The 11,440-nt window shown below is 36.5% G+C and overlaps 1 protein-coding gene across 1 annotated transcript; it reads left to right on the forward strand.

The window, feature by feature from the left end:
* Window positions 1-214: 214 nt before the first annotated feature.
* On the forward strand, window positions 215-2,247 carry FLRT2 (fibronectin leucine rich transmembrane protein 2). Its single transcript, XM_062495168.1, has one exon. It carries the CDS (start codon window positions 215-217, stop codon window positions 2,198-2,200), a length of 1,986 nt encoding a protein of 661 aa, XP_062351152.1. The 3' UTR covers window positions 2,201-2,247.
* The last annotated feature ends 9,193 nt before the right edge of the window (window positions 2,248-11,440 follow it).

An 11,440-nucleotide genomic window follows, 5' to 3' on the forward strand; every position in this document is an offset into this window, starting at 1 on the left:
CCCTGGCTAGTAAGACTGTGTATTCCTTATCAAAAGTAGTAGGTAGACCAATTATAAAAGGATTATCTTATTGTTTGCCTCCAGGACTTTAACTCTGGCCTGAACACTGGACATAAATAGAAGCCAATTTTAATGACCTGAGATTTTGTTACCTGTGTGTTATTATTGTTATCAGTTCCTAAACACTTTGGTACTTTATTTCTTTAAATTAGAAATGGGTTTGTGGACTAAAATGTGGCCCACAGATTGGGCTCTTCTCATGAAATCATGGCTCATCTTTTCCCTGGGGCTCTACATACAGGTCTCCAAAACTTTGGCCTGCCCAAAAGTGTGCCGCTGTGACCGAAATTTTGTCTACTGTAATGAACGAAGCTTGACCTCAGTGCCTCTTGGGATACCAGAGGGTGTAACCGTCCTCTACCTCCATAATAACCAAATTAATAATGCTGGATTTCCTGCAGAGTTGCACAATGTTCAGTCTGTGCACACAGTCTACCTGTACGGCAATCAACTGGATGAATTCCCCATGAACCTGCCCAAGAATGTCAGGGTTCTCCACCTGCAGGAAAACAACATTCAGACTATTTCACGTGCTGCTCTTGCTCAGCTTTTGAAGCTGGAAGAACTGCACCTGGATGACAACTCCATCTCCACCGTTGGTGTTGAGGATGGGGCATTCCAGGAAGCCATCAGCCTCAAGCTTCTGTTCTTGTCCAAGAATCACTTAAGCAGTGTGCCAGTAGGCCTCCCACTGGACTTACAAGAACTTCGTGTAGATGAAAACCGAATTGCTGTCATTTCAGACCTGGCATTCCAGAATCTTACAAGTCTGGAGCGTCTGATCGTGGATGGCAATCTCCTTACTAATAAAGGCATAGCTGAAGGCACCTTTAGCCACCTCTCCAAGCTCAAGGAATTCTCAATAGTTCGGAATTCACTGACTTACCCTCCTCCCGATCTTCCAGGTACCCATCTGCTAAGACTTTACTTGCAAGACAACCAGATAACCCATATACCGCTTACAGCCTTTTCAAACCTCCACAAACTGGAGCGTCTTGATATTTCCAACAATCAGCTTCGGATGTTGGCAAAGGGAGTATTTGATAATCTCCATAACCTGAGACAACTCACTGTAAGGAATAATCCCTGGTTATGTGACTGCAGCATTAAGTGGGTCACTGAATGGCTCAAATTTATTCCTGCCTCTATCAATGTACGGGGTTTTATGTGCCAGGGACCAGAGCAGGTCCGAGGTATGGCAGTCAGGGAGCTCAATATGAATATGTTGTCATGCCCCACCACCACACCTGGTCTGCCACTTATCATCACCCCAGTCCCAGCTACAACCATGCCAACTACATTGGTTCCCAGTTCACCATTTCCTCCCTCAAGTAGTAAATATAATCCTCTCACTCCCATTATTGCCACACTCCCCACTGTGCCTGACAGGGAGGACAGAGAAAGGGTGACACCTCCTTTGTCTGAATGGATTCAGCTCTCCATCCATTTTGTGAATGACACTTGCATCCAAGTCAACTGGATGTCACTTTTTTCAGTGATGGCATATAAACTCACATGGGTTAAAATGGGCCATAGTCTGGTAGGAGGAATTGTTCATGAACGAATAATTAGTGGTGAGAAGCAGCAATCAAGCTTGGTAAATCTGGAGCCGAAATCCACTTACCGGATTTGTTTGGTTCCACTGGATACTTACAACAACTACCGAACTGGAGAAGACACTGTCTGTTCAGAAGCCACAACTAAGGCTTCCTTTTTGAATGGCAGCAACATCCCTTCCAGCCATGAACAGACAACTTCTCAGAACCTAGGCTCCCCATTTCTGCTGGCAGCGTTGATTGGGGGTGCAGTGATATTGGTCCTCATGGTCTTGCTCAGCATTTTTTGCTGGCACATGCACAAAAAAGGTCGTTACACCTCCCAGAAGTGGAAATACAACCGAGGCCGTCGGAAAGATGACTACTGTGAGGCAGGGACCAAGAAAGACAACTCCATCCTGGAGATGACGGAAACCAGCTTCCAGATTGTCTCCTTAAATAATGATCAGCTCCTTAAAGGAGATTTCAGACTGCAGCCCATTTATACCCCAAACGGGGGCATTAACTACACAGACTGCCACATCCCCAACAACATGCGATACTGCAACAGCAACGTCTCAGACCTGGAACACTGTCACACGTGATAGTGAGGGAAGATGGGGGTATCTAGGACAAGGAGAAAAAAAACTCTAGAAAAAATAAGCCCCTGAACAATAATGAAAAAAATTACATTTGATAAATGTTACACAGATGCATTTATGCATTTGAATACTCTGTAATTTATACGGTGTACTATATAATGGGATTTAAAAAAAAAAGTGCTATCTTTTCTATTTCAAGTTAATTGCAAATGGTTTTGTAACTCTTTGCTTTTTAAATCTTTAAAAAATATTGCTGAGTACTGTACAGGGTTGTACAATAAGAACCCAATGTCATGGCAAAGGAAAGAATGAGTCATTCTTCAAACATTAACCACTTTGCTGTCGAAGCAGTCTGAGGGATGTTAAGTTTCTAGGTGTCCTGGAATAGAGGAAAATAAGTGCATATTAAAACAGGGTCACTAAGAGCAGACAAAAGCAATTCAGATAAAATGGGCACAACCCTTCTGACTTGAACCCAGCAGTTGCTGTTGAGCTTCAAACAATTGGAAACACATCCGTTCCTCATTGTCAGTACTGCACTTCTCACCTCCAACTGAAAGCTGGAGTTCTGAGTGCTGCCAAAAAAGCTACTTTCTTGTTTGATTAGCTTTCTTTCAATCTGCTTGGAACAGGAAATGTGGTAAGAGCTCAGTGTCAAACTCAAAGTGACCTTGATTCCTGTTTGCAAAAGTTGCTCTGAAAGTGTCCCCACTACTAGATACTTTACCTTAGAAACTGCTTGTGCTTTTCATTAGGATTGAGAAGCTTTAGGCATTCTTGACCCTGCTCAGTGGGAGGTGAAGTTTATACAACAGTATGTAACAGAGAGCTGTAATTAAGTTGCGCCTCTAATAGAGCAGTATTTGTTGCCACAGCATGTTCAGGTAAAGCCAGAATAAGGGAAATTCTGAGTGCTCCCAGCTCTGAAGTGTTGATGTACATGTTCATGTAATTTGAAATCTAAAAGTGCATATTGCTGAAAACATGGTGCAAAATATAATGGCAATGGAAAGGTTTTGCTAATAATTTGTATGGTTCAAGCTTTGACTTAAGGGTCTGGGTTGTGTTCAGTATGGAGAAATAAGGGAGAAGAAAGAAGTTAAAAAGAGAAAACAAACAAGAAATATATTGTAAAAAAAAATATTTAGTACTGGAAAGACCTCCAGGGCTATTATGAACTGAAATATATTCAGTGGAAAAAATCATGTACAAATCTTGGTGGGTTTTGTTTGTTTGTTTTGCTTTTTTCCCTTCCCAATTAAAGTATACAGAGACTGACATTAGCTAAGCATTTGATTGACTGGGGTATTTTGAGAACACAGGTACACAATGTCCCTCTGAATTACCCTTCTTTTACCTTAAGCATTTCTGAGTTTTCCATAATGATTTCTGCTTCACAAGCAGTAGGTGGGTTTAGAATTTGCTTTTGTATACCATCAGGTTCTTTAGCTGCAATACCTTCTCAGTCCTTGAGCTTTACATGCACTATGCAGAATATCATGCCTGTTTTCAAACCATAATGCAGCTCTCAAAATGATGTAATATTTCAGCCTCCCTGCTGACTCACTGACTGCCAAGAACTATGGTGGAATCTAATTTATTGGGGGTTTTTCAGTTTGCTTTTTAAATGCAGCTAATTTTCTCCTGAGTTTGGGGACAAGCTAAAGCTACATCACATTCAAAAAAAAAAAAAAAAGAATAAGAAAATATAGAGACAAAACTTCCCTGAGATAGTAGGGAACCAAAGAGAAAAAGTTTTGCAGTTATCACTTAGGGATAGACAGAAAGTTGCTGTATGTGGATTGGAAGTAAAAGCTGAAGCACTTTCACAGTGGAATGCTTAGATTTTCACTTTATGAAGCTCCTTATGCTGGAAGAGAGGGGTTTAATCCTTTCCTTTGCTCATTTCCCTCAACCCATTCTTGAAACTCAGCAGTCCATGAGTATGAATTTTCTGCAATTCAGATCATATAACACTAAATTTCTGCAATGATAAAATGAACCTAGTTTTGATTGATGGCAAAGTACAACTATTTTGTAAGGAACCACATCCTCCCACCAATACCTTTTAAAATCCACTCTATATTCTGTATATTTGCTATTTTCTTCAGCTATAGCAGGTATTCTAAGCAACCTGTGTGGCTACTGTAATAGTTATGTCACTAAATTTTTGCTGATTATAAAAGCTTACCATATGATTTCAAATGACATAATTCTAGGTAAAAAGTCTATGCAAAATGGAGGTTTTTTTGCTGTGATCTATTTACTGATGATAAGGTTGATACTTTTGGGCTTTGGTTTTTTGTTTTGGTGGCTTTTTGTTGTTTGTTTTGTTTTGTTTTGTTTTGTTTTGTTTCATTTGACACATTTTAGGTGCCCCAGCTCAAAAGACAAGCAGGAAACAGTTGTGCCTCTTCACATGCTTCTGTCGCATGCTGGAGTTTGCTTGAACTTAAGCAGAGCCAGTGATTCCCATTGGGTGTGGACATAGTATTTAATTTCAGTGACATAACTGGTTATACATTCAGTTTCAAAAGGCCTCCTTTGAAAGTACATCCTTACTAGTATTTTGCACTTCAATGACTGATGCAGGAGGGATCTTCTGTTCTAGACCTCAGTATACCATAGCACCTTATTTGTAGCAATTGGCTTATTCAGGGAGTTTGGTCTGTACTGCAGGTGAATGATCCACAAGCCCAACCTGATGACAACAAATCTGGTTACTTATCAAATAGGGTGAAAACAGAATGCATTTACAAACTCTTTCTTTTGATCTTGAATGATAAAACACACACACACACAAACACACACACATATATACACACATATATATACATATATATATATACACACACACGCACACACACATATAGGCTATAACTTGTTTACCTAGATCAAAAATTACAATGATATTAAAGATAGCATACTTTATACTTCTTTCAGTATAAAGAAAAATATATCATTTTTATGGGATACTGACAAAAGTTTCTTTACTATAAAGACTCCTGAAAAGAAAAACATAGTAAGCATCTTATACCAAAATTTATGGATAGAGTTTGGATATTACCTAAAAAATTCGGAGTTGTAGTCAACTGAATGGTCATATGTGTTATTTGAAGAATGTTTCTATCAATTTAATTGTTCTTCGCTCCAAAACAGGTAATATATTTCAACTTACAACAGAATTTAAGACTTCTCAAAGTGCCAGTCACACAAACATCTGAGATTTCATTTCAGCTCCCACCTAGATAAGCACTTAGAGAGCAAATTTCACCAGGTGATATACAAAAAGTCAGAGTTAAAAATGGACAATGATCTTTTGGCAATATACAGTTTAAGATTAGTATCCTCTTCCATGGGCTTTGTAAAAGTTGGGTGATCTTCACTTAGGACAAATGTCTGACCACATATAATAACTAAAGGCTATAGAGCAGAAGTGCCAAATATGTGCATGTACAAGTCACTCAAAATAATCACTTTTAAGTCCTGATTTGATCAAGTTCATTTGATCTGGGGGCAAATTATTTTTTTCAGACAAAATCTCACCCATCTTCCATTGTGTACTGCTAATAGTTGACATAGATGTGCAGAAAGATTGGTGAGTAGAATAAAATAAGCATTTAAGTGAAATTGTGTTAAAGAAGTATCACACTGCTGTTTCCAGTACTTGGGCTCCTTCTGAAGATGTATTTATGGACAAACAGGTTCTAATTTTCATGGATTCTGTCACTGACAAGTGTTGACAAGTGTTCCTTGCATGTGGCTTGCTGGCAGAAACAGACACCTGATTAATGCATGGACTTTGTGTTAACAGGTTCTTATTGGAACATAATTACTGAATTATTACTAAATTTCTTATAAGAATATTTAGGGAATAAGCTACTTTGAACTGAAAAGATATTAGCAGTTTTCCCTATAAGCCAATAAACAACTACAGTGAATATCATGTAAAACAGAAAAATGAATTAGATATATTTGCTATTAGAGTAGTTCAACTATATTTTTCACTGAATAATTTTCTTTTTTTCATGAGAGCAAGTTTCTCCCTCTGAAAAATTTATTAATTTCAGTTTTGCAAACAAAAGAACTTTATGCATATTTATATTATTGTTTTTAGAGTCTATTTAAGGCACTTTATTAATGGCATTGAAGTGAAAGTTTGGTCTCAGCATTTGACAGTAAAGTGGTTAATTCCCATTGAATTCTACATTTATAGTACTTCTTCACTTTAAATTTAACATGGAGATACTAAAGTTTTTTTTCTTTAGAACATGAGAATTATGATTTTACATGACTTATCTTTACAGCTCAGTGGAAAAACAAAACAAGTGAGTGCCAAAAACAAAAGTTACTGGCTCTGAACCTCATCAAATCCTGCCTGATGCTCTCTTCTAAACACAGAGATAATCCTAGGAAGCTGATGATGGCTCCTTCCCTGAACTCTATCGAACAGGGCACTTTGTATCCCAGATGATACTGCAGGCAATATTGAAGCATTTGGCATTAAACTTTTGTACAACAGAGAATGTTTTGCTCTTTAAAAGGACTCTGGCTAGTAGTCTATATGGAAAACTAGCACAGAAGAGATTTGGCAACATTTTATTGCACTGGGGCTCTGTGGAAATGTGCCTCATGAGGGCTGAATTCTGATCCTCTCGAAACAGATAAGCTACTAAACAAATTGTTATCATGAGTTGATCCCAAATATCTGAAGATGACCGTTCATAAAATTGATTTTAACTGAGATATGCACACTTGATTCTGTTGTGTTTGCTATACTTTCTATCTTTAACATGGAAAAATAGATGGTTTGAAGTCTGCATTATCTGTTTTCTGCAATCTGCCATGTTGCACGCATTGTTAACTTCAAAACCTCACTATACACTATATATTATCTTGTTGACATATTCAGTAAAGAGTTATTTAAAAAAAAACAACATTCTTGCTGTATTTATATGAGCAAGTTAATTAAAATAAGGATGTGGGTATCTGAAAGGGACAAAAAATATCAGTCTTTTTACTTTCATTCATGGAGATATTTTCAGATGTTCTACTGAAACTTCTGTCTGATCAATCCTCTTCAGTTTCTAAAAGACAAATATCATCCGTCTCTCAAAGACTTAAGTAATTTTTTATCTCATTTTCTCAGATTTAATCTTATCTTTAGAAAGTTATCTTTTTCTAATATGCATATGGAAAAGCATTGTAAAATGAGAACAGATGTACTCCAGTGTTTGCAATTAATAGTTACACTTAAGGAGCTACACATGTCTATAACAAATATATATTTGTGGAAGCTGTGATTCATTATATGCATAGCCATTTGAGAAATGCATATGAAATTCATCCATGACAATAATGAATATGTTTTTAAACTATTATTATCTATTTAATCTGTTTCCTTGACATGAAATACAATTTTTTTTTTCCGATTCTCCCTTTAAAATTGTTCTTGAATTTTCAGACTGCACAACATTCATATATAAGCCTTAATAATTTTTTGTATAAAGCAAATCTTATACAAAACATATATATGGTAATATATACTATATATAAAGAGATGGTTTAGCTACTTGGAAATTACCCCTCTTCTACTTCCATAGACAAGAACAAATTTTTTGCTTTGCCAGAAAGTGAGATACTGAATGTTGCAAGCTATGTTATTTCAAAGCTTAGAAATGTTATACTGCTGAGTGTCACAGTGCCTCAACAAATTATCTTACTGTCTTTCTTAACCCTGAGTACCATGTAAAACTACCAAGGGCTGATGTGCAGGATGTCCTTGCCTAGTCCTGCCTCTTTTCCACTGGGATATACCTCCCCTTCTTTGATGTTTCCACTGAAACACATCAGACTCTGGTAACTAAATCTACTTGCCTTACCACAGTAGGGTGGACAGCAGACATTATGAAAATGACCAACACCTGCCATCAGTTACATATTTCTGACAGTGAGGGTATCATCATTTTCAAGTGACGATATTTTCTGTCAAAAAAAAGGAGTTGACAACCACTGACTTTATCAGGTAATCTTTTAAGAACCCAAAATTATTCATTGTAGTAAAGATAAAATTTTATTCTTAATACTTCTAAGCTCAATTATCTGGAGTTGTTCATACATGTGCAATTAAGTATAAATTTCTTGTATATAGAGGATTTAGCTACAAACATCTCTCAAAGAAAGCACATGGAGGAGTATTTTTCATTATTTTTCAGTCAAAATTTTTAGTATTCCATTTTAAAAAGAGTTCTTTCATTGGTAAAGAGTTACTGTACCACATGGAGAAATTGCATTCCACCATTAAAGTACGTAACGAATATTTTAACTCTACTTGACATGCCACTGTCAGCAAAGGCTGAAACTAAAAATCACTAAAATACTTCCATTATAAAGAGAGAGACTTGGTGAATTTTTTGGCAATAATTTTCATTCCTAAAACAAATCAGCAGATTTTTATGGTGAAATCCTGATTCCACTGATTTCAACTATAAATCACAATCATATATAACAGAAGGATTATTAAAAACATGCAATATGACACTTTGTATAACACGTCACACTATGTATCCCCATATGAAATACAGGAAGTGAATAAGGCAGTAGGCCTGCCTCTCTCATGAAAAGCTGGGAAAGGTGTGATAAAGACTAAGCAGAAAATGAGGGGGGAGATAAGTATGTACTGAGCAACACTGGCCAATATAAAGCCATGGAAGATAAGGACATTTAAAGCCAAAAATGGGCCAGTGAGCACAGCAACAGCATTCTTTTTTCACATAAACACATACTTTTTTGCTTATAATCTGATATTATGGCTGAATTGTGACTGAAATAAAATGCGTGTATGAATATTGAGAAAGAAAAAAGAAAAGAAGAAATAAATGAAGACTAGAAAATCAAACAATTTAAGTGACAGTCTTATAATCCTGGCCTCATATATTTTCACAAACTGCTTTGGGCGTTCACAGCTCAGGAACAAATACATAATTCACTGCTCTCTGACTTAAAATGCAAATGTTAGGAATTTCTCCCCATTTAGGAAACGTGTTAAGAAAATTTGAGAGTTGATGTGAAGTCAAGTTCTGCCATATATGAGCAATGACGTTTATTCAAGCAGGGAATTAGCATGTGTTTGTAAGTGAGGACTGCAGAGGCAGTCCATGCACATTATTTCATTTTCAAGAAAACACTACACCTAACAAAATGTGTGTAGGGGTTATCAAGAATAGATGACTTAGAAAAAGTAGAAACATGAGTAAGGGGAGATACTTTATATTATTATAGTTATTTTGATAGTATACAACTGTATAGTTGTATATAAAAGTACATTAGGCAATTAAAAAAAAGGTTCATAAAAGTATTGAAGCTTTTCATATTTCCCATCCCTAGGAGCATATATTCCATTTTGAGTTCACATGAAATCAGTTTAGACAGCTTTTTACTTACATATTCACTGGAGGTTAATTTTGAAGCCAGTGTTTTCTTCTTTTTTTATTTGGTCATGATTATTTGAAGACTTTGCACCCACTGATTTATCAGCTATGAAGAGTTTGAGGAATAGACTACTTTATGTGGAATACTTGCTTTCATGAGAAGCGAGTAGCGAGTATATGTCTAGAGCTTTCTGATTTTGTTTTGGCTTTCCTTTTTCATGATTTAACTTTACAAAAATGGAGCAAATTTGAAGTAGAGCAAATTTTAATTATTTTCTGCTGTAATTACAGCAGTAAGACTGTATTCTTTCCAACAGAAGGCAAAATTTAAGAATACTGAGTTAAGAAAAGTTACCTTAAAAGAATTTTGATATCAATTTTCAATTTCATTAATTATTTTCCAGCATTTAGTTACAATAATCATACTGAGAATTTGAGCTAGAAGCGCTGAGCAAACTCAGGTTTGTGGTTAGAAGAACTTTGGGTTTATAGGTTTAGTTTTACATATTATTAGTAGTAGTAGTAGGAGGAGTATTAGCAGCTGCACAAAGAGTAGGGAACAAAAGTTTCTTCTTCCTTACTCAAGTATCTGATTCCTTTCTGTAGTGATGGAGGAGGAAATACAGCTACTTCACAGAGATCTCCCACGAGAAACAAGATGGCCAGAACAGGACAGAACGTGTACTCATGTCATTCGTCCTTGAAGACTACAGAAGCTGGCAGAAGTAGAGCTGAATCATATTGTGAGGGATGCAGCAAATTGAAGGTGTTCTGCATCCTTACATAGGTCATTTGGTTTGTCCAGGATCCTACTAAGGTGCCTTCACTGAGGTTCATGCTCTTGGAGGGCTTGTGTCAAAAGGCAAAACCCATGCCCATGAAAGCAAGGAAGGATCTAGGTTTTACCTCATTTTGTGGGTCTTTAATTATGCTTTCCTGTAAGCTCTGAAGTGCTGGCTACACCACAACATTCAAGGAGTGTGCAGCAAGGCAGGTTTGAAAGGTCACATTTTTGATGACTCCTTTTTTCAATGCAAATATTAGCAAGGTCTCTGCAGGCAAGATTCCAATCCACAGCAATTGTGATCATTGTGTTAACCATCAGATCAGACATTACTTTCATTTCAGATGTCTATCACTTTTCTCCCTTATTTCTTGTCAAATTAATTTTTTTCTTAATACCTGAGAGTAAGCAGTTTGTACTACTGCTTGTTTGTTGTGTCACAACACAAGGAAAAGTTTCCTACAAAACCATTATACTGGCAAACTGTGATGATTAATCAGCAAAGCTAAGGTACAGAAATGCTGCTAGTACAGCAAACCATTTGTCATGAGGTAATGTTCTTCTACTGTGATATCAATTTATATCTAGACTATGAGAAATACAGAGGCACCAATCTCACAATTTCTGTTGCTTTTGCCTCATTTCTTCTGTGTTGCATCAACCTTCTCTAGCATGATTGGCTTAGAGGACAGATTGCTACTGGATATGGTTATCTGATTTATTAGTGTTTACATTTAAGATTGAAATAAGAAAAACAAAGTTCTTTTCTGATTGCCTGCATCTTTGGGCTGCTCTAGTAGTAGTTTACTCTGTACCTGTCCACTGCACTATTGTTTTCTCACCATTTATACATTTTTTATGTTTATGTATATTCAAATACTCAAATATACAAATATATAGACATATGGCATGCATATATGTAGTATAAATATGGAATGATCTATGTTGAGTCCATTATGGATCTTTTGCTCTTGATTTATGCATCAATTCAGTTCCACCTTAGTTTGTTCAAGAGAGTAAAGAGGTAGA

This window comes from Cinclus cinclus, chromosome 6 (genome assembly GCF_963662255.1).
Source record: "Cinclus cinclus chromosome 6, bCinCin1.1, whole genome shotgun sequence".
Lineage (NCBI taxonomy): Eukaryota > Metazoa > Chordata > Aves > Passeriformes > Cinclidae > Cinclus > Cinclus cinclus.

Coding starts and splice junctions, on each gene's coding strand:
- FLRT2 (XM_062495168.1), top strand. CDS start 215: ATGGGTTTGTGGACTAAAATGTGGCCCACAGATTGGGCTCTTCTCATG.